The 27,973-nt window shown below is 36.5% G+C and overlaps 1 protein-coding gene, 1 non-coding gene and 1 pseudogene across 3 annotated transcripts; all 3 read right to left on the bottom strand.

Moving 5' to 3' along the window:
• Positions 1–5,436: 5,436 nt before the first annotated feature.
• Positions 5,437–5,510, bottom strand: TRNAW-CCA (transfer RNA tryptophan (anticodon CCA)). The gene has a single exon. It is a non-coding gene; the product is annotated as a tRNA-Trp (tRNA).
• A 7,543-nt stretch (positions 5,511–13,053) lies between these two features.
• On the bottom strand, positions 13,054–19,905 carry LOC144559156 (uncharacterized). The gene is made up of 5 exons (XM_078308134.1): positions 19,778–19,905; positions 19,557–19,585; positions 19,145–19,266; positions 18,717–18,983; positions 13,054–14,218 (listed from the first exon to the last, which is right to left on the bottom strand). The coding sequence occupies exons 3-4, from the start codon at positions 19,227–19,229 to the stop codon at positions 18,754–18,756; spliced, it is 315 nt and encodes a 104-aa protein (XP_078164260.1). The 5' UTR covers positions 19,230–19,266; positions 19,557–19,585; positions 19,778–19,905; the 3' UTR covers positions 13,054–14,218; positions 18,717–18,753.
• LOC144559153 (DNA replication licensing factor MCM7-like) lies at positions 19,418–26,567 on the bottom strand (annotated as a pseudogene). Its single transcript, XR_013513094.1, has 19 exons — positions 26,190–26,567; positions 25,991–26,104; positions 25,745–25,897; positions 25,545–25,665; positions 25,275–25,421; positions 25,082–25,131; positions 24,723–24,993; positions 24,241–24,646; positions 23,952–24,098; positions 23,478–23,819; positions 23,297–23,366; positions 23,094–23,216; positions 22,911–23,000; positions 22,569–22,651; positions 22,224–22,401; positions 21,922–22,114; positions 21,108–21,268; positions 20,482–20,685; positions 19,418–20,040 (listed from the first exon to the last, which is right to left on the bottom strand). The product of XR_013513094.1 is annotated as a DNA replication licensing factor MCM7-like (transcript).
• Between the last annotated feature and the right edge of the window lie 1,406 nt (positions 26,568–27,973).

Here is a 27,973-nt window from a genome sequence, read left to right as displayed (position 1 = left end):
CCCTAAACCCTAAACCCTAAACCCTAAACCCTAAACCCTAAACCCTAAACCCTAAACCCTAAACCCTAAAACCCTAAAACCCTAAAACCCTAAAACCCTAAAACCCTAAAACCCTAAACCCTAAACCCTAAACCCTAAACCCTAAACCCTAAACCCTAAACCCTAAACCCTAAACCCTAAACCCTAAACCCTAAACCCTAAACCCTAAACCCTAAACCCTAAACCCTAAACCCTAAACCCTAAACCCTAAACCCTAAACCCTAAACCCTAAACCCTAAACCCTAAACCCTAAACCCTAAACCCTAAACCCTAAACCCTAAACCCTAAACCCTAAACCCTAAACCCTAAACCCTAAACCCTAAACCCTAAACCCTAAACCCTAAACCCTAAACCCTAAACCCTAAACCCTAAACCCTAAACCCTAAACCCTAAACCCTAAACCCTAAACCCTAAACCCTAAACCCTAAACCCTAAACCCTAAACCCTAAACCCTAAACCCTAAACCCTAAACCCTAAACCCTAAACCCTAAACCCTAAACCCTAAACCCTAAACCCTAAACCCTAAACCCTAAACCCTAAACCCTAAACCCTAAACCCTAAACCCTAAACCCTAAACCTAAAACCTAAAACCTAAAACCTAAAACCTAAAACCTAAACCCTAAAACCTAAAACCTAAAACCCTAAAACCCTAAACCCTAAACCCTAAACCCTAAACCCTAAACCCTAAACCCTAAACCCTAAACCCTAAACCCTAAACCCTAAACCCTAAACCCTAAACCCTAAACCCTAAACCCTAAACCCTAAAACCCTAAAACCCTAAAACCCGCAACCCGCAACCCGCAACCCGCAACCCGCAACCCGCAACCCGCAACCCGAAACCCGCAAACCCGCAAACCCTAAACCCTAAACCCTAAACCCTAAACTCTAAAATCCGGTCCATTCAATTACTATAGAGATGAACCCAATCCAGAATATGAACCGTAAATAAAAACACCTATTAAACCTATTAGAAGAATACCAGTTAAAGTACCTATTAGCCAAAGAGGAATCCTTCCAGTAGTATCGGCCATTTCCCCTAATCATGGATAATAATGAGGGTGGTATCTTTCCGAACGAATAGAATAAAAGAATCCTTCTTATTCTCTTTTTCTCAATTAAAGAAATAATTGGAAAATAAAACAGCAAGTACAAAAATTAGTAATAAACCCCAGTATAGACTGGTACGATTCAATTCAACATTTTGTTCATTCGGGTTTGATTGTGTCATAGCTCTATAATTGGAATTAGGTTTATCGTTGGATGAACTGCATTGCTGATATTGACCCTAAAAAAGAAACGGTAGGTACAGCTAATCCGTGAACAGCCAACCATCGTACTGTAAAAATTGGATAGGTTCGATCTATGGTCATTAAGGGCCTCCTAAAAGGATCTACTAAATTCATCAAGTTGTTCCAAAGAATCAAAACGTTCGGTTATCAATGGAATCCCTTGTCGAGTTTCCGTGAAATATTTGTTTGGCCGAGGACTTCCAAATACGTCGTAAGCTAAACCCGTACTGACGAATAACCAACCCGCAATGAATAAGGAAGGTATAGTAATGCTATGAATAACCCAGTATCGAATACTAGTGATAATATCAGCAAAAGAACATTCTCCCGTGCTTCCAGACATGCTGATCTCCACAAATTTTTGTACATTCAAAGAAGGGAATTGATTCCGTGAAAGATAGGATCAGTAAATCAAAAACTACTGTACTACTATTTTTTCTATCTTTGTAAGATCGTCCATTTTGTACCAAAAGTTTATTTCGAGTATACCGAATTAGTATAACTACCCTTGCTATAGCATAGCAACGCAGCTTCATTGATAGCAAAATGCTACATAATCCCCTTTTTCCTTATCTCTTATCTATCGATAACTTTATTTTATTCAATAGATGGAATAGATCAATAAAGGATACTTCAAATTCTTATAAGCTTTCCTTTATTAGCTTCGAAATGGCAAGTAATCAGTCATCTTCGAAAAATAGAATTTGAAAGCTTAACTAACTAAAGTGATTTTAGCAAATTATGATAAGAATTACGAAAAGATCGGTTTTAATGAAAGAATAAGAAAAAGAGGGCAAAAATATCTAAATAAAATATATAAATATAAATAAAGATACAAGATTCCATTTGATTGAACCATTTTTTACATTCAACTTTAAAATGATAAAATGAAGAAGATAAAAAAACATCTCGATATCATTCATGAAATATATTCTATTATTGACATAACTAAGTAGTACAGGTTTTGATATGACTTTTTACTAAACATCCTATTGTTACAGAAGCTTTCTCTTCTGGGCAGTATATAATGACTGAAGTCAACTCGTTTATCAATGGTCAGCAAGTATAATGGTTCTAATGATGATTCTACACGTATTTCATGTGTATCTGGTGGATTTCCGCAAATTCATTTAGGTTACAGGTGTGGTTTTGATTGTATTAACGACATGTAACTGGTTTTTCCTTACCTCGGGACCAAATGGGTTATTGGGCAGTCAATATCATTACTGGTGTACCTAAAGCCATTCCACTAATAGCATCCCCTTTAGTGGAGTTATTACGTGGAAGTGCTAGTGTCGGCCAATCTCTTTTTTTCTACAGTTTACAATACTTTTGTATTGCCTCTTCTTAACTGATGTATTTATAAGGTATTTCGGGTCCTTTATAGATAAAAGATATTTTGAATTGATTAGAGTCAATAAATAAATAAAAACAGATTATTCTAATATATAAATATAGAAAATATCGATTCCAATGGCTTTTGCTGTCAGCTTCTTTATTTTCTTTTTTCCAAAGGAAACCTATCCATTTTTATATATTTCACTATGAATACATATGTGTATATATATGAATTTTATTACTCTTATTTGAATTCCTTCATTTCAAGGAATTCGGTGATATGTTAGAATCAAAATAATCATAAATAATTTAGTAAATACAGAATTGAGAAATAAAAAATGGTAGATAATAATAAATAAAATAAAGAAAACATAGGGCAGAAAGAAGATATTCTTGAATGAATTTTTATTCATGATCAATTATTAAAAGAAATGATTCAAATAGAAATTCTTTTCAAATCAACTCTTTTTTTTTCAAAAGTTCTTTAAAATGAAAATAGGATTTCATTATGTTTAAATTCTCATTTAAATAAAATGAAATGACATAATTTTGCATAACACAGCTTTTTTTTATACTATTAATTTACTCAATTGACAAAATTGACAGTTAATTTATTGACTCAGAATCAAAAAATGAATCGAGATCATATCTAATGAATCTATTTTTTCATGATTAAATCACTCAATTCTTTTTTTTAGTATTTTATCGATAATAATCAATGAATCATTAAATTTAGCATTGTTCGCTTCTCAGAGTGTGCTTACAAAGTTCCAAATACAACTAATTGTACTTGTTTTAAACCTTGAATCCACTCACGTCTAGGATTGCAAGTGTACAATCCTATCCGTGTAGTAAAATAAGGTATCGATCCTCAGGGACGGTTAAACTCAATTCTAGACTTTCACAAATCCAAGTTAGGTACTAGAAGTTTGAAGAATTGGGTTTGATTTGTTTCAATTTCTAAATTTCAAAAGACAATTCAATTAAAGGTAAATGAAAGCGATTAAAAGATTTGGTTTTGAATCAATTATAAAATGTGTTCTTAGGGTTTCAGACTTCATCTCCAAACTTTTCCTTCTCTGGACCTATCATACAACTCGCATCATCTCTGATGCGACCTGTGTGATGCGACTCGCATCATCTCTGATGCGGGTCGCATGGCCCTCGAGCAGAGCTGACATGAGTTCGTATCTAAGTTGATTTCTTGTGCGAGGCTTCGACCTGTGGCTCTCGCCTACTGGTATCTAACCTAGATTGATTGTCTGGTTAACTAGAAGTATCTATAACCTCTCGATAATAGAAATTTCACCTCTCGGTTACTATTGATCTTAGATCTACTTCAAGTGCTCAATTACAATTGCAAGATACATCAAGGCCTAATTACTAGAAGAGATGCTATAGACATCTAACAGTAGACAATCAAGAATCAATCAAGAAATCACAATCAAGCAAACAATGAATACTCAAACAACAATCACACAAGTTCAACATTAGATCAAAACATCATTCAACTCAAAGAAAAGGTTTGGAGATTACATCTTAACCCTAAGAAACAGGGATCTACTCAAGCATAACAAAAGTAAACATGAAAGAGAGAGAGAATAGGCAGATCATAATGGAGCTCGAAGATCCAAGGTGGATTGGAGAGGATCTTGCAATCTTCTTTTCTTCTCCTCTTCTTCAAGCAAGCTCCAATCTCCTTCTTCTCTCTTGATCTTCGCTCTTTTTGCGTTCTGGAATGTAGAGGGGGAAAAAGCCTCCCGAATTCTGGCATAGGACCTCCTTATATAGGCAACAGAGTTGACTTTGGGCTTGTCAGATTTAATTTGAACTGGGCGGCAACAGTTGATGCGACTCGCATCAGGTGGATGCGACTCGCATCAGATGGTCTTCAGGAGAGAGCAGTGAGGGTCGCATCGCAGGTCGCTTTGGGCTTGGATGCGACTCGCACCAGGTGAATGCGAGTCGCATCAGAGCTTCCTGAAGTCTACCAATTGCCTGATTTTGCCCAATTTCGCCTGATTCCTGCAAAGTAAGAACCAAAACTTAGCAGTACCACATTCTATGGATTTTCAATGTAAAAGGTACCCTTTGTTGGTTCAAAATATAGATTTTTCGTATGGAAACAAGTCGAAATGATAGGTCTAATAATGTGATAACAAGCATCGGAATTCAAATAATGGATTCTATTATATATCTATTATATAGTTCTGATTACTATCCAATTTGGAATTTAGGTAAGTATTTTATCAACAATATATGTAGTAAAAAAATATATTGAATTTAGCCTTTTAATGCTTACTATAACTAGTTATTTCAGTTTTTTAATGGCTGCTTTAACTATAACCATAATTCTATTTATTGGTTTAAGAAAGATACGACTTATTTGAAATGAATTGAATGAAAAATTCATAAAAATCCTTCTCAGGGATTTCATGTATTCTATGGCTCTTTTTGCAAAAAATTGCCAATTATTTTCTTGGTCATTGAGATTCATGGATAATTCCGATTAATATTTAAAGATAGATCTTAGCCTTTTTTTATCTGCTCAAACCAAAATGAATGAAGTTTTTCTTTTTGGAATTGTCTTAGGCCTAATTCATATCACTTTAGCAGGATTATTCGTAACTGCATATTTACAATACAGACGTGGTGATCAGTTGGACCTTTCATTTAATCAATTTTCTTTTTTGTTTTATTGACTTTTTTCGAAGCCGAGGTTCAATTTCAGTTTGAATTTGACTCCGTTTTGTTTTTGTATAGACGGAATCACGCTCAGTAGGATTTGAACCTACGACATCGGGTTTTGGAGACCCGCATTCTACCGAACTGAACTAAGAGCGCTTTTTCTATTTCTATCCTAACGCATTTCTTATACATATAGTATCCGCAAATCCACGATCTTAATGAATTACTTTTCACTTCCCATAGCAAAAGTAATAGGTAGGGATGACAGGATTTGAACCTGCGACATTTTGTACCCAAAACAAACGCGCTACTAAGCTGCGCTACAACCCTTTTCGAACTTGCTATACAGTGTCATTTTACAAAATCCTTGTCTTATTTTCCATATATATGATCATTTTCTTCTCTATATAGATCAAAGTTTCTTGTCATTTATTACTATAATACTTACTATAATACTATAATAAATAATATACATCTGAAACGCAATCTAACCTATAAATGAAGAATTCATATTTGAGCAGTAAAGCTGGGCTTTTTTCTTTTGTTTGTTAGGTGGGACAGGAAATTCTGATCTATGGGTTCATTGTACATATCAATTTTAGATAGGAATTAAGGGTAAAAAAAAGGAAAAATCAATTCAAAAAATCTTGAACTAAAGCATCTGACCATACATGTATTCCAATAAAATCCTGAAAGAGAATTTACAATGCAAGATATAAAGACATATCTCTCTGTGGCTCCTGTGATAAGTACTCTATGGTTTGGTTCTTTAGCAGGTATATTAATAGAAATAAATCGTTTATTCCCAGATGCTTTATCATTTCCTTTTTTTCATTTTAGTTATTAATATGTGAAGAAATGAAGGAGAATAGAATTCCTTGTGACAATTCTTTTTTCAAATCTTTACGATAGATAAAGGGTATAACTTTAGCTCATCCAAAACCCTAAACCCTAACCCCCAAACCCCCAAACCCCAAACCCCAAACCCCCAAAACCGAAACCCAAAACCCAAAACCCCAAAACCCCAAAACCCAAACCCTAAACCCTAAACACGGTCTAACAAAAAAGATAATGAGATGGCACCTTATAGCAAAAATGAAGCAGAAAGGGCTGCAATGCAAAGAAGGGAGAAGAGATGGCGCCTTATAGCAAAAATGAAGCAGAAATGGCTGCAATGCAAAGAAGGGAGAAGAAAGACAAGATACACCAAAGGCCACACCAGGGGAGTGTTCACACAAAAGTATATCACAAAGTTTCAGTACAGCAAACTGTACCTTTTAAACCTAGAATATACTTCCGATTAAAACTGTAAGTGCATAATCCTGTCGTATAGCAAATCTGGTATCGTTCCACAGGACGGTTCAAATATGAACTGAACTCTACTTCAATTAATTAGGTACTAGAAGTGGGAAAATGTTGGTTTGATTTGTTTAAATTCCTAAATTTGATTGCAATAATTAATTGACAGTACTTGAAAATTTAATTTTTATCAATTGTAAAAAGGCGTTTCCAAGGTTTCTGATTTCATCTTCCACTCTGCCTCTCAGCACCAGCCACGCGACCCGCTTTTTTTCTGAAGCGACCCTTGTGACGCGGCCCGCGTGGGCTTCGAGGATAATACAACATGCTCTTTATTTCTTTGTTGTTTCTTTGTACCTAATGTTCCTAAACCTCAACTCTCGTATGTTGACTTAATAAACTTGGTTACGAAAATGCAATTTTGCCTTCTTAAGTTTCAAACTCTAAACTTTCGTTCATTGGTATTCAACCTAAGTTATTTGTCAGGTTTAGTAAAGGCATCCAATATCTTTCGACAATTGAAAAGTTTCACCTCTCGATTACTATTTGGCTTTTAAAGACCTACCTCAAATACTTGGTATGGTTGAAAGAAACATCAAGGCCAAATTACTAGAAAGATATGTACAGCATCAAACAGTAGACAACAAGAATCATTCAATCAATTTCAACCAACCAATAAAAAAATAATACTCAAACAAATAAACACAAATATCAACTCAGATCCAAATAACATGCATATAAAAACAGAGTTTCGGTCTACATCATGACCCTAGAAACAAAGAAATCTACTCAAACATAATCAAAAAGCAAATAAAACAATTAATAAGAAGATTGTTCATGACAAAACGCGAAGAACGAAGAAGATCCGTGAAGAAACTTTCGTCTTTTCACTTCTCGACTTCGTCTCCCAACTAGCCTTCAAGTCCAAACTCTAAGAATCAGTCCCCTGCTTTCTGGAATGGAGAACGAATGATTCTTCAGCAGGAAATCCCGTCTTATAACCTTCCTTAACCGACTGGCCTCTGTATCCCGTTCTGATTTGTTTCTGAAAAGGCTAACGCGACCCGCATTAGATGTGATGCGACCCGTGTCTGTGCTTCTCAATGAACTGATGAGCGTCGCGTCTGTGGTCACGTCAGGGCATGATGCGACCCGCGTGAAGATCATCAGACTTCATCATTCTTCCCTGATTTTGTTGTTTTCTGTAAAATAAGAATAAAAACGCAGCAGTACCACATTCTGCAGATATTTAACGAAATAGACACGACTTGGAGGTTTAAAACACATATTTTAGTACAGAAATTGGTCGGTTTTATAGATCAAATAACGATACATCAGGGAGCAACAAACAACAAATAATGCAGCACCGAAGGGTAGAGCAATGAGGGATTAGCAGTGTCCTTACAAAGGGAGAGAGATTTTCAAATCAAAAGTGGTGAGGAAGTACTAGGATGGATACATCTCCCGTAAGAGGAATCTTGTAAGGCCTAATAAGAATATTCAATGCAATGCACAAATTTTGAATCTTTCCATGGAGGACATGCCTCAAAATATAGTCGGTGCATAGAATAATTAAAAGATGGATGGGAATGTAGTTGCACTAGAACAAGGGGATAAGTAGAAAAAAGGTTAAAACCAAATCGTAGTAGTTCAGGACAGTCAAAAGGGACAGGGGGGCAAATTTGGTGAATTTGATAATAACGGGTCAGAGCAAGCAAGCAGGAAGGGGACCAACAAATAGATTGCGCCTGAATCAACATTGGGCCCCATAAAGAAGAAAATGGACTCATTGTGAGGGAACTAAAAGAAGAAGTGAAATGGATACTACGCCTTCCTTGTGGGCCAGAAAATTGATGGAAAAGGAGAAACACTAGTACTGAAAAGGACGATATAGTGAGACCAAAATCCCTAGTCTCTAAGTTGGACTTGTTATGGCACATCATGCAACTTAAATATTTTTAGGTGAACAAAAATTCATCGCTACTTGAAAACTAGTGCAACTCTTAGACATGACACAAACTAGTGTGATAAACTCGACAGTTGATCTGTTAGTAAATCCTCCAACCATTTGATCCAGTTAGGTCTTGCTAGTTCCACAATTTTACTATGGTCAACCATAAAAAGAGGAAATACTACTTGTCCATATATTATGTTGTGAATCTAGACAGTTCAGCGTTTAGATATACATGTGTTTATCGACCAGCTGACAAACAAGACAGCCATTGCTTATTCAAGAACTTTGAGAAGCCAAACTTGAAATTCAGTTATCATGTTTGGTTGTGGGAGATTTTAAAGTAACGTTAAAATGCCAAGATAGATCAAGCAATATTTGTCCGACAAGACACATGACAAGGTTTAGAGCATTGTTTTTTTTTTTGAGAAAAATAGAGCATTGTTAGATGACTTGCAAATGATAGACATAAGACTACAAAGATGGAAGTTTCCATTGCCGAATGAAAGAGAACATAGTACTTTTGTTAGGTTAGATCAATCTTTATCCAACTCGAATTAGACAGCAGAATATCAAATACATCACAATTGGGGTTGAAAAGTCAACTGTCAGACCACTTTCCATTGCAGTGCTCAATCCAAACAAATTTCGACCTACCCACATTTTTTGGATAGAAAATTCATGGTTTAAAGTGGATCAGTTTAGACAATTGGTAAATGACACAATGAGAAATGAGCAACAACTGGTGCCAGCGGGAGATCGTATAGTGTGCACGGTCCAACGAAAAAGATAATGAGATCGCGCTTTATTGCAAAAATGAAGCAGAAATGGCTGCAATGCAAGGAAGGGAGAAAAAAGACAAGATACACCAAAGGCCACACTAGGGGAGCAACAAACAACAAATAATGCAGCACCAAAGGGTAGAGCGATGAGGGATTAGCAGTGTCCTTCCAAAGGGAGAAAGGGATTTTCAAATCAGAGGTGGTGAGGAAGTACTAGGATGGATACATCTCCGGTAAGAGGAATCTTCTTAGGCCAAAAAAGAATATTCAATGCAATGTACAAATTTTGAATCAATGCATTGTACATGCCTCAAAATCTAGCTGGTGCAAAGAATAATTAAAAGGGAGATGGGAATGTAGTTGCATTAGAACAGGGGGATAAGTAGAAAAAAGGTTAAAACCAAATCGTAGTAGTTCAGGACAGTCAAATGGGACAAGGGGACAAATTTTGTGGATTTTAGAATAACAGGTCAGAGCAAACAAGCAGGAAGGGGACCAACAAATAGATTGGGCCCGAAAGAACATTGGGCCCCCACAAAGAAGAAAATGGACTCATTGTGAGGGAATTAAAAGAATAAGTGAAATGGATACTACGCCTTCCTTGTGGGCCAAAAAATTGATGGAAAAGAAGAAACACTCGTACTGAAAAGGACAATATAGTGAGACCAAGATCTCTGGTCTTTAAGTTGGAGCTGTTATGACACATCATCCAACTTATATATTTTCAAGTGAGCAAAATTTCATCGCTACTTGCAAACTAGTGCAACTCTTAGACATGGCACAAACTAGGGTGATCAACTCGACAGCTTATCCCTTTGTAAAACCTCCAACCATTTGATCCTATTAGGTCTTGCTAGTTTCACAGTTTCGACATTAACAAGACACACCCACAATGAGGATTATACAACCTTATCAATGCTACTACAAAGCGGATGAACAAGAAAGAGTACACAAATTAATATTTTACTTTGGGATACTATTTATTTTTAATAAGCGTGTCAACATGCACCCACACCATCTTATGACTTCCAAAGATATTTACATAAACAATATTTGAGCGCGGGATTGTATGACCTCTTCAAGAATTCAATGTTGTTATTGTCGCATGAACCTTCAAACTCATACCAAGCAACCAATAACTATAATTCCCAAAATTCCCTTTAAACTATCTAAAAGAAATAAATTACATTTGATTTCCCAAAGTGGCTCGCAGGCCCAAATGACATGTTAGACAATTGAACAAGTGTTGCCGCCTAAATATAAAATAAAAAAAATTTAATAATATGGGGCACCTTAGGCCGCGTTACATTCATTCCATATGCATTCAATACATCACACATGGCATTGATAATTTTTGGCCATACAATCCGCTTGTACCTATATATCCTCGAGTAATAACCCAAAAATGGTAACGAAAACATTGCATTCAGTCATTTGTAGTACAAACATACATGCAAGCTCATGAATAATCAAATTTGTCAATAAGCAGCGGACAAAAAACAACTAATTACCATAAAAGTATTTAAGATGGAGGAGAAGGAAGAGGATACTGGGCCTTCATGGTGGACCACAAAATTGATGAAACGGAGGAAACACTAGATATGCAAATGAATAAGCAAGAGCAAAACTTTAATTTGGAACAAGGGATGAAAACTTCCAAGCCCAAACAAAACAAAAAAAAGAATGATACACCAATAAGGCGCAGTGCCGAGATATTGGAGAGTGAAAACAAAACGCACTATGTCAAGCTGCCACCTGCCAAAGGAGTAAAATTGGAAATCGACTTCCCAACCAAAACAAAGGACATAGAAGGAACTCTGCATACAGTGTTGGTCACAAAGTCAGGGGCCCACGCAAAAGCCAAGTGAAGAAGATATTTCTACAAATGGAAGAAAGCGAACCAGAAGCAAAAAAAAAGTTCAGCAAAGCCCGAGGACAAAGTAGACTAAGCTATAGTTCTCGAGGAGGGTCAGTCAGGTAATCATACCTGCTACAAGGTTACACAATTACAAGATGATTGATGCTGAATAGCATAGGACAAAATACTGATTACTACGCTCGTCCATAAGGAAAAATACTGCTGGTCCATATATCATGCTGTGAATCAAGATAGCTCAGTGTATAGATATAAATGGGTTTACCGACCAGCAGACCAACAAGACAAGTCATTGTTTGTTCAAGAACTCTGAGAAGCCAAACCAGAAATTCAGTTACCATGAATGGATGTTGGAGAATTTAAAATAACATTAAAATGCCAAGATAGAACTTCCAATGCAATGTACAAAATTTGAACATTTTCATGGAGGACTGCCTCAAAATCTAACAAGTGTATAGAATAATTAAAAGAGGATGGGGAATATAGTATCACTAGAACAGGGAGACAAGTAGGAAAAAAGGTGAAAACCAAATCATGGTAGTTCACGATAGCCAAGTGGGACATGGGGACAAATGTGGTGGATTTGAAAATAACAAGTCAGAGCAAGCAAGTACGAAAGGGACCAACAAATAGATTGCGCCTGATACAACATTGGGCCAAACAAAGAAGAAAATGGGCTCATTGTGAGGGAGTTAAAAAAAAGATTGGGAGAATAAGAAATGGATATTGGGCCTTGCTTGTTGGACAAAAAATTGATGAAAAGGGGGAAACACTAGTACTGCAAATGATTAAGCTAGAGCAAAACGTTAATTTGGACCAAGGGATGAAAACTCCCAAGCACAAACACAATAAAAAAAACAGATTGATACGCCAATAAAGCAGTGTCATGATGTTTAAGAGTGAAAGCAAAAGGTACTATGTCAAGCCGCCACTTGCGAAGGGAGAAAAAATGAAAATCATCTTCCAATAGACCAACAAGACAGGACATTGCTTATTCAAAAACTTTGAGAAGCCAAAATAGAAATTCAGTTACCATGTTTGGTTGCGGGAGATATTAAAGTAACATTAAAATGCCAAGATAGATCAAACAATATTTGTCAGACAAGACACATGACAAGGTTTAGAGCATTGTTAGATGACTTGCAATTGATTGACATTAGAATACAAATATGGAAGTTGAAATGGTCGAATGAGAGAGAACATAGTACTTTAGTTACGTTACATCAATCTTTAACCAACTCGGATTAGGCGTCAACATATCCAAATACAATGAAATTGCGGTTGAAAAGTCAACTGTCAGACTCGATCCAAACAAATGTCCATCTACCCACATTTTTTTGGAAGAGAACATAGTACTTTTGTTAGGATAGATCAATCTTTATCCAACTCGGATTAGACGGTAGTATATCAAAATACAACACAATTGGGGTCGGAATGTCAACTCACAGACCACTTTCCATTGCAGTGCTCGATCCAAACTAATGTCCATCTACCCACATTTTTTGCATTGAAAAATCTTGGTTGAATGTGGATTAGTTCAGACAATTGGTAAATGACACATGGAGAAATTAGCAACAAGTGGTGACAGCGACGGATCGTATATTGTGCACGATCAAACAAGAAAGATATTGAGATGGCGCCTTGTAGCAAAAATGACGCAGAAATAGATGCAATGCAAAGAAGGGAGAACAAAGACAAGATACACCAAAGGCCACACTAGGGGAGCAACAAACAACAAATAATGCAGCACCAAAGGGTAGAGTGATAAGGGATTAACAGTGTCCCTCCAAAGGGAGAAAAGAAATTTCAAATCAAATGTAGTGAGAAAGTACTAGGATGGATACATCTCCAATAAGAGGAATCTTGAAAGGCCAATTAAGAATATTCAATGCAATGCACAAATTTTGAACCTTCCCATTGAGGACATGCCTCAAAATCTAGCTGGTGCATAGAATAATTAAAAGGGAGATGGGAATGTAGTTGTATTAGAACATGGGGATAGGTAGAAAAAAGGTAAAAACCAAATCGTAGTAGTTCAGAACAGTCAAATGGGACAAGGGGACAAATTTGGTGGATTTTAGAATAGCAGGTCAGACCAAACAAGCAAGAAGGGGACCAACAAATAGATTGGGCCCGAAAGAACATTGGGCCCCCACAGAGAAGAAAATGGAGTCATTGTGAGGGAATTAAAAGAATAAGTGAAATGGATACTACGCCTTCCTTGTGGGCCAAAAAATTGATGGAAAAGAAGAAACACTCGTACAGAAAAGGACTATACTAGTTTCACAACATTAACAAGACACACCCACAATGTGGATTATACAACCTTATCAATGCTACTATTGTGAGTTAAATAAAAGAAGTGAAATGGATACGCCTTCCTTGTGGGCCAAAAAATTGATGGAAAAGGAGAAACACTAGTACTGAAATGGACTATGCTAGTTTCACAACATTAACAAGTCACACCCACAATGTGGATTATACAACCTTATCAATACTACTACAAAGCGGATGAACAAGAAAGAGTACACGAATTAATATTTTACTTTGGGATACTATTTATTTTTAATAGGAGTGTCAACATGCACCCACACCATCTTATGACTTCCAAAGATATTCACATAAACAATATTTGAGCGCGGGATTGTATGACCTCTTCAAGAATTCAATGTTGTTATTGTCGCATGAACCTTCAAACTCATACCAAGCAACCAATAACTATAATTCCCAAAATTCCCTTTAAACTATCTAAAAGAAATAAATTACATTTGATTTCCCAAAGTGGCTCGCAGGCCCAAATGACATGTTAGACAATTGAACAAGTGTTGCCGCCTAAATATAAAATAAAAAAAATTTAATAATATGGGGCACCTTAGGCCGCGTTACATTCATTCCATATGCATTCAATACATCACACATGGCATTGATAATTTTTGGCCATACAATCCGCTTGTACCTATATATACTCGAGTAATAACCCAAAAATGGTAACGAAAACATTGCATTCAGTCATTTGTAGTACAAACATACATGCAAGCTCATGAATAATCAAATTTGTCAATAAGCAGTGGGCAAACAAACAACTAGTTACCATACAAGTATTTAAGATGAAGGCGAAGGAAAAGGATAATGGGCCTTCCTGGTGGGCCACAAAATTGATGAAAAAGAGGAAACACTAGAAATGCAAATGAATAAGCAAGAGCAAAACTTTAATTTGGAACAAGGGATGAAAACTTCCAAGCCCAAACACAACAAAAAAAAGATTGATACACCAATAAGGCGCAATGCCAAGATATTGGAGAGTGAAAACAAAACGAACTATGTCAAGCTGCCACCTGCGAAAGGAGAAAAATTCGAAATCGACTTCCCAACCAAAACAAAGGACATAGAAGGAACTCTGGATACAGTGTTGGTCACAAAGTCAGGGGCCCAGGCAAAAGACAAGTGAAGAAAATATTTCTACAAATGAAAGAAAGCGAACCAGAAGCAAAAAAAAGTTGAGCAAAACCAGAGGACGAAGTAGACTAAGCTGTGGTTCTCGAGGAGGGTCAGTCAGGTAATCATACCTGCTACATAAAACAATCTTAGGCATACCTCCTTGTAAAGTAGTGAAGAGGGAGATGGAGAAGGTAGTAAGGAACGGGAAGGAAAGATTTTTGTACCACTTATTATATATGAAGGTTGTTTTATAATTATTTTTGCTTTCCTTTTGGCTCCACAAAGTGTGAAGAGATTAAGTAGCTTAGTGAGGATAATCTTAGCTTAGTGAGGATAATCTTTGTTACGAGGCACTCAATGCTGAAAATAATGTATAACTATTTCTATGATAAATGAGGAAGTTAAAACATACAACTTAGTGTTATGGAAACAGTAAGGGCAAGGTTACACAATTACGAGATGATTGAGGCTGAATAGCATGGGACCAAAAACTGATTACTATGCTCAACCATAAGAAGAAAAAAATACAGTTGGTCCATATATTATGTTCTGAATCTGGACAGTTCAGTGTTTAGATATAAATGGGTTTATCGACCAGCAGACCAACAAGACAAGTCATTGTTTGTTCAAGAACTCTGACAAGCCAAACCAGAAATTCAGTTACCATGAATGGTTGTTGGAGAATTTAAAATAACATTAAAATGCCAAGATAGATCAAACAATAATTGTCGGACAAGACACATGATAAGGTTTAGAGTATTGATAGATGACTTGCAATTGATAGACATAAGACCACAAGGATGGAAGTTTAAATGGTTGAATGAAAGATTAGATAGTACTTTTGTTAGGTTAGATCAATATTTAACCAACTTGGATTAGGCGGCAACATATCCCAGTACAACACAATTGGCGTTGGAAAGTCAACTGTCCGACCACTATCCTTTGCAATGCTCGATCCAAACAAATTTTCATCTACACACATTTTTAGGATATAAAATTCATGGTTGAAAGTGGATCAATTTAGACAATTGATAAATGACACATGGAGAAATGGGCAACAAGTGGTGATAATGGGGGATCACATAGTGTACACGGTCCAACAAGAAAGATAATGAGCTGGCACCTTAAGGCGAAAATGAAGCATAAACGGCTGCAATACAAGAAGGGAGAAGAAAGACAAGATACTCTAAATGCCACACCAAGGGGAGCAACAAACAACAATTAATGCAATACCAAAGGTTAACAGGGATGAGGGATTAATAATGTCCTTCCAAAGGGAGAAAGGGATTTTCAAATCAAAAGAGACGAGGAAGAACTAGGATGAATGCATCTCCAGTAAGAGGAACCTTGGAAGAACAAGCTAGAACTTCCAATGCAATGTACAAAATTTGAACATTTCCATCGAGGACATGCCTCAAAATCTAACAAGTGCATACAATAATTAAAAAAGGAATGGGAATATAGTTGCACTAGAACAGGGAGACAAGTAGGAAAAAAGGTGAAAACCAAATCATAGTAGTTCAGGAAAGCCAAGTGCGACAAGGGTACAAATGTGGTGGATTTGAAAATAACAGGTCAGTGCAAGCAAGTAGGAAGGGGACCAACAAATAGATTGCGCCTGATACAACATTGGGCCCAACAAAGAAGAAAATGGGCTCATTGTGAGGGAGTTCAAAAAAGATTGGGAGAAAGAGAAATGGAAATTGGGCCTTGCTTGTTGGACAAAAAATTGATGAAAAGAGGGAAACACTAGTACTGCAAATGATTAAGCTAGAGCAAAACGTTAATTTGGACCAAGGGATGAAAACTCCCAAGCACAAACAATAAAAAAAACAGATTGATACGCCAATAAAGCGTAGTGTCAGGATGTTTAAGAGTGAAAACAAAAGGTACTATGTCAAGCCGCCACTTGCGAAGGGAGAAAAAATGAAAATCATCTTCCAAAACAGAACCAACGACATAGAAGCAACTCTTAAAATAGAGTTAGTCACAGAGTCAGGGGCCTAGGAAAAAGAACAGTGAAAAAAATGTTTCTACAAATGAAAGAAAGCAAATTAGAGGCAAAAAAAGGTTTTGCAAAAACAGAGGACGAAGTAGGCCAAGCAGTGGTTCTCGACGAGGGTCAGTCAGGTAATCATGCATTATACATAAAACAATCTGAGACATACCTCCTTGTAAAGTAGTGAAGAGGGAGAAGGATAAGGTAGTAAGGAACGGGAAGGAAGGATTTTTGTACCACTTATTATATATGAAGGTTGTTTTAGAATTATTTTTGCTTCCCTTTTGGCTCCACAAAGTGTGAAGAGAGCAAGTAGTTTAGTTAGGATAATCTATGTTATGAGGAACTCAGTGCTCAAAATGATGTATAACTATTTCTATGATAAGTGAGGAAGTTAAAGCTTACAAGTTAGTGTTATGGAACATGCGAGGTGGTCCAAATGACAAAAAGAAAATATCACTAGTAAAAGAAGTGTAAAAAATGCATCACCTCACATAATAAAAGAAGTGATAAGTGGTCCAATGATAACAAGTTACTGGTAAAGAAAACAGTGGGGGCAAGGTTGCACAATTACGAGATGATTCAGGCCGAATAACATAGGACCAAAATCTATCAACTATGGTCGACCATAAGAAGAGAAAATACAGCTTGTTCATATATTATGTTATGAATCTGAATAATTCAGTGTTTAGATATACATGTGTTTATCGACCAGTAGACCAACAAGACAAGCCATTACTTATTCAAGAACTTTGAGAAGCCAAAATAGAAATTCAGTTACCATGTTTGGTTGCGGGAGATTTAAAAGTAACGTTAAAATGCCAAGATAGATCAAACAATATTTGTCAGACAAGACACATGACAAGGTTTAGAGCATTGTTAGATGATTTGCAATTGATTGACATAAGACTACAAAGATGGAAGTTTACATGGTCGAATGAAAGAGAACATAGTACTTTTGTTAGGTTAGATCAATCTTTAACCAACTCGGATTACACGGCAGCATATCCAAATACAACACAATTGGAGTTGAAAAGTCAACTGTCAGACCATTGTCCATTGTAGTGCTCGATCCAAACAAATTTCCATCTACCCCATTTTTTGGATAGAAAATTCATGGTTGAAAGTGGATCAGTTTAGCCAATTAGTAAATGACACAAGGAGAAATGAGCAACAAGTGGTGACAGCGGGGGATCGTATAGTGTGCACGGTCCAACAAAAAAGATAATGAGATGGCACCTTATTGCAAAAATGAAGCAGAAATGGCTGCAATGCAAAGAAGGGAGAAGAAAGACAAGATACACTAAAGGCCACACCAGGGGAGCAACAAACAACAAATAATGCAGCACCAAAGGTTGGAGGGATGAGGGATTAATAGTGTCCTTCCAAAGAGAGGGATTTTCAAATCAAAAGTGCTGAGGAAGTACTAGGATGGATACATGTCCGGTAAGAGGAATCTTGTATGGACAAATAAGAATATTCAATGCAATGTACAAATTTTGAATCTTTCCATAGATGAGATGCCTCAAACTCTAACTGGTGCATAGAATAATTAAAAGAGAGATGGGAATGTAGTTGCACTAGAACAGGGGGATAAGTAAAAAAAAAGGTAAAAACCAAATCATAGTAGTTCACAACAGCCAAGTGGGGCAAGGGGACAAATTTGGTGGAGGAGGACCAACAAATAGATTGGGTCTGGGACAACATTGGGCCCAACAAAGAAGAAAATGGACTCATTGTGTGGGAATTAAAAGAAGAGGAGGAAGGGAAATAGATACTGAGTCTTCCTTGTTAGCCAAAAAATTGATAGAAAAGGGAAAACACTAGTACTGGAAAGGACTATTTATTTGTATCTAATAGCATTATATAGTGAGACCAAGATCCCTAGCATGGAAGGCAGATCTATCCTAACAGTTTAGGAAAAGTAATGTGTACCAAATACAGCGCATTTATTCCGGCTGATATGGAACATGAATATTGATTGTCAAAAAAGAGGAAAAAAACGCTAAAGTTGCACCTGATTTTCATGAAGAGCTGGGCAGACTACCGCTCTGCTAGTGCTGGACCCGCATGCCTCGCAGCTTGACCGCAGATCTGATGGTGTTGACAAGGGGCTGGTAAGCCCCATCATCATCCTCGTGCCCATATCTTGCCTCATTATCTGAGCCACTGACGGGATCCACTTCCTCTTCGCTTGACGCGCCAGGCTCTTCATACAGCTTCTTTGCAGGTGGAACATCTCTAACATTTCGAGGCCGACCTCTGCGCCTCGCAGGCTTTTCCTCTTCATTTGGATACAAGTTCAAAATTTATAAATAATAGTGAAGAAAAAGGTGCAATAGTGTGGTATATGGAGCTGCACCACAGAAACAAAACCTTTTTGTTGTGGGCATATGGACCTTTTTTCCATGGTAAAAAAAAATGATGGAAAGAAAAGAAACAAACCAGGTACAGTCTCATTCTTGGCATACTTCTCATGCAAAAATGTAACAAAGTCGCTGCATGGATTCCAAGCGAAATTTTCGTTCATGTTAACATTTTTTATTCTCTTTTTTAAATCCTTCAATCTACACAAAATAGAAATATAACAAAATAAATAAAGAAAAAGAAAAATTAATTGAATCATAACATATATAGCCTGCTCAGAGACACCACACTTTCATAAACAGGCCTCCTTTTGCCTAAAAATAACCATGTCTGTTCTACACAACAAGAAATTTTATTACTCAAATTAAAAAAAAAACACTGTGTGCATAACCTAACAACATGAGAACTCCTTACTAAATCCATTGTTTCTCAACATCATCCTCTATTTAGATAAGATAGCAGAGGCAATTAATGACTATGAAGATCTAACTATGTTCCATATGGTGGGGCTTACAAGACCTGTCACATTTTGGAGAGCCATAGATGGATTACTACCTTCAAAGTATATTAATATAAGATAATATCATGCTTGTTAAGTATATCAGGTGGACGTAGACTGCAAAAGGACATTAAATTGGAAAAATTGCTTATTTTAGTAGAAGCTGTGAAGGGGAAGAGGATTGTGAAAGTAATAAAGGAAAACAAACATACATGTCAAGAACATCAGCTGAAGGAAGCTTTGAGACAAAAGGTATTAGAGCCACCTCAAGAAATATAAGAAGGTTTGGGGCGTCAGAGAAGGCAAATTCAGCACCGTCCTTCACGATCTTTATAATCTCCGACTTATGTTTGTTTACGGCTGCACCTACAAATGTGCCAGACAGCCTTGAGGCAAGCTCCTTGCAATCAGAGAGACACTTGCCTATTTCTAGTTGGTTCCCCTTTAAAACACTGGTCATGTATCGGTGGTATGCCTGTTTAATAGGAAGTGGTAGCTCAGAGTTAGTATCCCCTGTTTTAATTAAATATTACATGAAAATATACTTGTAGATCCAATTGACCTGAACCGTTCAACACGATCTCCGTATGAAAATATACTTGTAGATCCAATTTTACATTTTTTACAATCTTTTACTATTTTTTAAGATAGGTAGAAAATCACTTAATCTAAAAATTCTAGACCATTCAGAAGTAGTGATTTTCTACATATCTAAAAAAATTGTAAAAAAGGTGTTAAAAATGTTAAATTTAGTCTGGAAGTACATTCTCATATGGAAATCACTTTGAACGGTTCATATCAACTATTTGGACTTTGAAAACAAAAATATTGAACCATAGTACGGACCAATCTGCTTTATGCATAGTACCATAGCCTCACTCTGATGTAAAATAGGATAATGAAATATTATCATTACCTAAGTACAGATGGTTCAAGAGGCGTGAATCCAAGGGAAGGGGACTCGAGTGTTTTGTGCACATACACGATGTGTCTGGCCATCTCGAGATCCGTGTCCATGTCAGCTCGGTCTAAAATCAACCAGAGCAGGTCGAAACGTGACAAAAGAGCTGGTGGCAGGTATATGTTCTCTGCTGGAGTTCTCCTCAGGTCATATCTTCCCCTATGAATTGAATTGTATATATTAAATAGAAAAAACTGTAATTCTAAGTGTATCATACAAACTTAAACAAACAGAACAGCTGTACACAAGTGGAGTCTTTTAAAAGGGGGGGATTTCATGTCTACCCCTTCAAAATCTCGAAATTATGTATTCCCCCCTATAAAATTCTTAATATCATATTCACCCTTCTAAATTTCAAGACCTAACAAGTTTACTCAATTTATTGCCTTTTCTATTAAAACTCATTTTAAATTTACAAAGTACCCATCTTATCCTTTATTAAAATTAAAAATGTAGTCTTAACAGAAATGTTCATTAAAATAAAACATTGTAGACCAAGCAAGTTATCAGTGTCTTTCTTGTGATAGATCAAAACCATTATTCCAAAGGAAAAGAAAATTTTTGAGATATGATTTTGGTACCATGCAGGGTTGGCAGCGGTACGGGCATTGAGAGAAGTGGTGACACCAGCCTTAGCAATGCTTACAGTTTGTTGCTCCATGACTTCATGAATGGCTGTTCTGTCTGATTCCTCCATCTTGTCAAATTTGTCTATTGCACATATCCCCATGTCTGACAGTACCTGCATTTGCGCATTTAAAAGTGTTTACTTTTGCAAACTCAAGATCTGACAGTACCTGCATTTGTTGCTCCATGACTTCATGAATTGCTGTTCTGTCTTATTCCTCCATCTTGTCAAATTCGTCTATTGCACATATCCCCATATCGGACCGTACCTGCATTTGCGCATTTAAAAGTTTTTACTTTTGCAAACTCAAGATCTTAGTTTTCTAAAGTTCACAAGAAATGCTTAGTCTTATAATATTTTCTCCAGAACAAACTATGTACTAAGACTTAATGCATGGCATGCATAACAGTGCATTAGAATATTTGAACTTGCATGGACGCAAGATTATTTGCATGTGCATATTACATGTTTCGGCACTCCTATACTGCAAAAACTATCATATATGCTAAGTGTTACAATACAGTGACACAAATTAGATGTTTAGAGCAAACTGCACCAGTTTAACCGGTCAAGCATAGGTTTCTAATTATCAATATAAGCATCCCAGTACAAAAACTCAATTAAAACAGCACAAAACAAAAGATACAAAGTTGCTGCACTAGAAGACTTATGACGGTGTGACAAGATAATTTTGTTTATAAACTTTTCTGGATATTTAATCCATGCAATATTTTAATTTAATCAAAACAAAAATGAATTGAGCTCACCAGTGCACCTCCTTCTAGAACCATCTCATTAGTGACAGGGTCCCTTTGCACTGCAGCAGTGAGACCGACGCCACTGCTACCTTTTTCCGGTGGTATAAAAACCTCTTGGAGCGACGTTTATTATGTGCTTTAACAGCTGACTCTTGGCAACACCAGGGTCTCCCATCAAGCATATGTGAAGGTCTCCTCTTATCTGTTTCAGATATAGATTAGCAATTGAGTAGTAAACAAGTTAAAGGCGATTAGATTAAAAGAGAGTTGTTCAGCAAATGCTGATCAGAGAGGAACCAATTGGAAATTACCTTTATGCCATCAGATAGTTTGCGGTGGGGGGCACCTACAAGAAGCAACAGAAGGGCTTTCTTGACATCATCATGCCCAAATATTTCTGGTGCCAGTGACTTAGAAAGCTTGTTGTATATATCACCATCCTCAGCTAGTCGTTCTATCTGCTCCTGTTCATCTCCTTTCAGTTCATATCTATCATTGAAAAGAAAGCCCTTGATTATGAATAATAACTACAAGGAGAAGGGAATGGAGGCTATTTTGGCCACTGTTAATTTGTTCTCGAAATTTTGGGTAGTTTGTTATTGAAAGGCCTTCTGAACATAAAAGAGAGAAAAGGGAACATGAAAATAATTACTTACTCTGAATACTTTTTCTTATAATGGCTAATGTATGAAATTGACAAAAAGATGCCTGATAACTCAATCACATCTCCAGGTGTAACCTGACAGAATGAAAATATATCAAAATCAAATGCATGTATCAAATATATGAAAGTTCTTACCAGTAGCAATATTTTTAAGGAGAATAAACATGTATCAATACCAATTTATCTTCCTTTGTTCTTGTTTCACTTACTCTTAGTTTTGTGTATCAATACCAATTTATCTTTCTTTGTATCAGTACCAATATCAACAAGTATATGAAAGTCTTGAACAACGGAAAAACATATTAAAATACAAAAAATTCAGAAGGATACCAACCTTCCGAGTGAGTTCCCCTCGAAAATGAACAGTTGGTGCACGGGGTATGTGCCCCTTTGGCACATGCTCAGCTAGCTCCTGTAATTTGGCCTGAAAAAACGTAAACAGCACAGTTAAACTACAACAGTTTTCCTGAGGAATAACAGATTAGAGAAATTAGAGAGAATTTTAGGAAGAAAATACCTCTTGGAATTTAAGAAATTTGGAGGCACGCTGTTGCAGGATGAGGTTTCCTTTCACCTGGTTAACTTTGCAACGGCTTGAGGGGCACTCAACCAGGGGCATGAAAACCCTAGCTGTCACTTCCTGTTTATTCAACTTTTTACATCAGTAATTTACCAATTGAATCAGGTAGTTTCTAACTTACGAGGTAGTTTCTAACTTACGTGGAAGGAGAGTCTTCTGTAATTGGGCTTCATATTCAATACCGACAACAGTTTCGTTCCGGAAAAAATGCTGCAAAAATCATGACTTCAAACTCTTAGAACCTTCAGAAATATCAGATAAGCAGCCCAATTATTTAATAGGCTAAAGAAGTGTTGACAGGAAAAAGATGACCCGACAAACCTGTAAGTATTCATCTCGCAGGCTTGTAGATTGCATCTGGTCGCGTTCTAGATATGTCGACGCAATTTCTGACATCATCAATGCACGTACTATTGATATTTCCCGCTCAGAAAATCCATGAGGCCGAACCCTTGCAAGCTAACAAAAAAAGAAAATAATAAGTAAAGAACTACTTCGACCGAAAAAGCCCTTAAGTAAAATTTTGGTAGGGAAACTCCCCATTCATGGGAGACAATATTCTCAGCTGTTTTTTGGTTGGTTCTTAATCAACTTGCGCCCCCCTCTGTACTCTTCTAAGACAGCCCCTTGTTCCTTCTCCAAATCCTCAGCTGAGACCCTAACCTACATTATAAGAACACTAAAAATTTATAGAAACTGAACAAGCGTTTAGAAACAGGGATAAGACTAAATTAGTTGACTTGTTAATCATAATTGGCCAAAAGAAAAGGCTACAAAAGTGATAGGTGTGTTTACAAGAAGCGCTTGATATCAGAAGGCATCTTCTGACGTGCATCGGCATTGGGGTCCGCACTATCTGACGTCTCCTCCACACGCTGAGTCATGAGGATGTCTCGATCTTCATCAGCTGACATTAGTGGCTTGATGAAGAACTGTGCAAATCTAAAGGGAGAAGGGGAGGGAGACAGGATTAAAGAAGACAAGTAATCAAAGATAATGGTGCATAGAACAAATACAATAAAGTAACTCAAAACCATAGATCTTGTTCTATGTTATCAGCAATACTTGTTTACCAAAAAATTACACAATTTGTAGTCCATAATACAAGATGAAGAGGAGAAAAACCGACACATGGAATTAATTACAGCCCCTCCCTTGGCTTCAGGTTGTACCTTTAGGGTCTCCCAACTTCCTGCAGCAACCAAAAATTAGTTGGTCATTAAATGCAAATCAAATATGAAATATATAGCAAATGAAAGTAATCCTAAAACTATACAGAGAATAGGAAGTTTACCAGTACTTAATTTATGATACGGGTGGTCCCCGGAAGAAAGGTGCTTTTCAAGCTGAGCATTTTATCCAAATATGCGAAATTTAGTAAACCTTGAGAGTATGTCCCTTTGTTGTCCGGCTAGCAATTGTGGCACTCTCTCTGAATAACAGGAGATATGATCTCTCTGGCAGATTTATCCATGGCAGCTTCAATAATCCTGAATATTTCACCCATATTAGAACAAAATAAAGAAGAACAGCATCTATATTATAAGATTAAGTAATAAGTTGAACCTGAAATAGGGCACTTGAGGATCGCCCACAGCACTAATCATAGAGTCAATTCTGAAATAATTGTCAGGAATAGTTTGCAAGAGCTGCACAAAAGCAAAACACATCAATTATATATAAAGAGAAATTGCAGTTGATAGGATTTAAACAGTAAAAATAAGAAATTGCTATTAAGATTCGGAAGATTGTATATCCCAGCAAGCAAGCTCAGGATCCCCATGGTCCACGAATTTGGAGGTCGATATGCAATACTTGACTGGCAGGGTTCCAAAATCTGCACATAAATTAAACAGAGAAGCATTTAGCACATCCCATGTACATGGATAACATGTATCATCACAACTTCAGAATAAATGGCAAACCTTTGATGTAAAAGGTATAACAGCAATCATCAGTCCCCTCTTCCATATGCCTGTGAAAGGAGCACAAAAGGTGTCATTAAATTATTAGAAAACAGAGCACCCAGCATCAACAAAAGAGGGTATGACAACAAGATCCAAGAACCATAATGAATGGACAACACAAACAGTACAGACCCAAACACAAACAGACTACCTCTATGATCAAAGATTATGGATCAATTTCTTTGGCTCTTAATGCCTGGTTCCTGCCAATGGTGAACTACCCCAGCCAGCTCCTAAGATTTTTCAGCAAGGACATTTCCTCTGAATTTGATTTTATCAGGTCAGATCTTAACACAACCTACAAGCAAAAGTTTGAATGATATAACAACAGGAGGAGAAAAAAAATTAAACATTTGGTGCACCACAGTACTATACCAACAGTATTAAATTGATGACAAACAAAACAATACAAGGTACTAACAATAATCTATTCTTGCAATTCTCGAATGTGGCTTTGAATATTTCCTTGTTGAGTGCTTTGGAATTCACCTTGTCATGGAACCTTAAAGTACAAGTCATGAAAGTTTGGTTCAATGCTCACTCTGAAAAGATAACATCCAAAGAATAAGTTAGTAACATTTGATGCTGCAGATTAGATATCCACGTAACAATATGACTTACCAGGCTGTTTTAACACACTAAATAGAGAGCCCTCTCCTTCATGGCTGATTAGATGGCTAAGGCACCCACAAGAGCCTTCCTTATAGTGACGAATACCAGGTGTTGCGGGCCATAAAATCTTCAATCCTTTATAGGCACCGCTTTAACAAGGATCTGCCATATTTAGGCAACAGATAATCAGCAAAAATGTTTCTATTACAAAAAAATTAACTACATGTCATAGGACCAAAAATATAATATCTTGACCTGGAGATGTTCACTGGAGCAAGGTTCACCAGAGAAATAAAATGGATTCCTTGAAGTATTTCGAACAGCCCCAAATTTACTCTCAACTATGCTCTGAATGTCATCAAGGTTTTTCTACAGATCAATTAATAAAGATCAAGTATCAGAATTAGCAAATGTTGAAAACTTAGATATGAAAACGGGTAAGGAATAGTAACACCTTTCGCATAGACAACGACTTGCATCAGGTTCGCAGAATAGTTATTCTCATAAAACTTCAGCAATCCAGATCTAGTATCCAGCCCCTCCCTTAGCTTCATGTTGTACCTCTAGGGTCTCCCAACTTCCTGCAGCAACCAAAAATTAGCTAGTCGTTAAATGCAAATCAAATATGAAATATATAGCAAATCTAAACCAAGATTTGAAGGCCATAAGAAGGTTACGAGTAGAAATGTTTGAGCTTATGAATCTATGTCGTAGGGCTTGTTTCATGCTTTCCAACAAGCTTTGAATCATCTTAAAGTTAAAATAAAAATGCTATGGATAAAATATCAACAGTAAATTCAATATTATATTTTTATTCCAAACATCAGTAAATCCTAAATTATTTAATTTTGGCTTGGTTTAAATCCAGCTTTACGTACCTTATAACTGCTTTTACATTTGCTTTGGTTCTTAATATGAGCATATTTTGAATCATTTTACTAGAAGCTGTATCGCTATTTCACACAACAAAGGAAAAAATAAACAAACCTTTGTCTGGTTTCTACTAAAAATAAATCAAACTAGTCATGTAAAGCAGTTGAACATTAACAAGAGAGAGAGAGAAAAAAAACAATTGTACAATAATTAATTAGAATTAGAAAGGTTTCAAGGGCCAATGAAGCGAATGTCGAATGTATTGGGATGGATTTGCCACACGTTCAACGATGCATACTCCTCCAAGCATTCCTTTAATTGAGCATCACTATATCCCTGTTTTATTTTATTTTCATTGTTCAAAAAAGAAAATGCCAAATATTAATCATCTTTTTTTATGATAATATGCATATTACGGATTGACCCGTGCTATGGACTAATATCTCCATTTTCAAAGTTCAATCAGTCGATCCGAATTATTAACATGATCTCCTGTGTGAAAATGTAGTTGGAGAGAATTTTATATTTTTTTGAATATTTTTCCTATTTTTTTTGGACAAGTAGAAAATCATAGTTTTTGGATGGTCCAGAATTTTCAAATCAAGTGAATTTCTACAAAAAAATTCTACAAAATGTGGATCATGCTGGACGGTTCAGATTGACTCTTTGAAACTTAAAAATGGAGATAATGAGTACAACAGTACTGATACTAGCACTATTGACATGAATAACTGTTGCATATTCATATGATTTACCTTTCTAGAGATCAAATTGAGGGCATGAGCATATCTATTGACAGAGTAAATGTCAGATATCGCATCAAGCCCAGCCCTCTGACGATCGTCAGTATACAACAAGTATTTTGACATCTGCATCAGCCTCAGTGCGTCATCCACATCACTCTGTGCAACTCTCTGCAAATCTAGGCCATGCTAGAGCCTATAATAAAATTATAAAAACAAGTATATTCAATTATAAAATAATAAATATCATCCATAAAGCAGCAGAACAAATTAAAATTGACCATTGGCTTGAAAAGCTTACCTGACTTGTTCTTAATAAACCTTAGTTTTAAAGATCTGAAATAAAAATTTGCATGGAAATATTTCATCTTTATTTGCATGGAAATATTTGCTGGTACAACAGTAACAGTCTTAGATATATATGCACTGGAAAGCTTATCAGAGCTTATTAGACAATACGTGGCTACTGGAGGTTTCCATTCAAGGTTGTGCTGGATTTACTTCTACTGGTGTTGCAACATTCATACCAAAATTACACAAACAGAAAAGATGCACGGGTTTCCCTTAACCAAACTTGTAACCAGTGTTTAGATAGGAATTAGACTCTAGTTAGACTTTAGAT

Source organism: Carex rostrata, chromosome 9 (assembly GCF_964058835.1).
Source record: "Carex rostrata chromosome 9, lpCarRost1.2, whole genome shotgun sequence".
NCBI classification, from domain to species: domain Eukaryota; kingdom Viridiplantae; phylum Streptophyta; class Magnoliopsida; order Poales; family Cyperaceae; genus Carex; species Carex rostrata.
The sequence above is the reverse complement of the archived record's forward strand: the minus strand, read 5'-3'. Positions and strand labels throughout refer to the sequence as shown.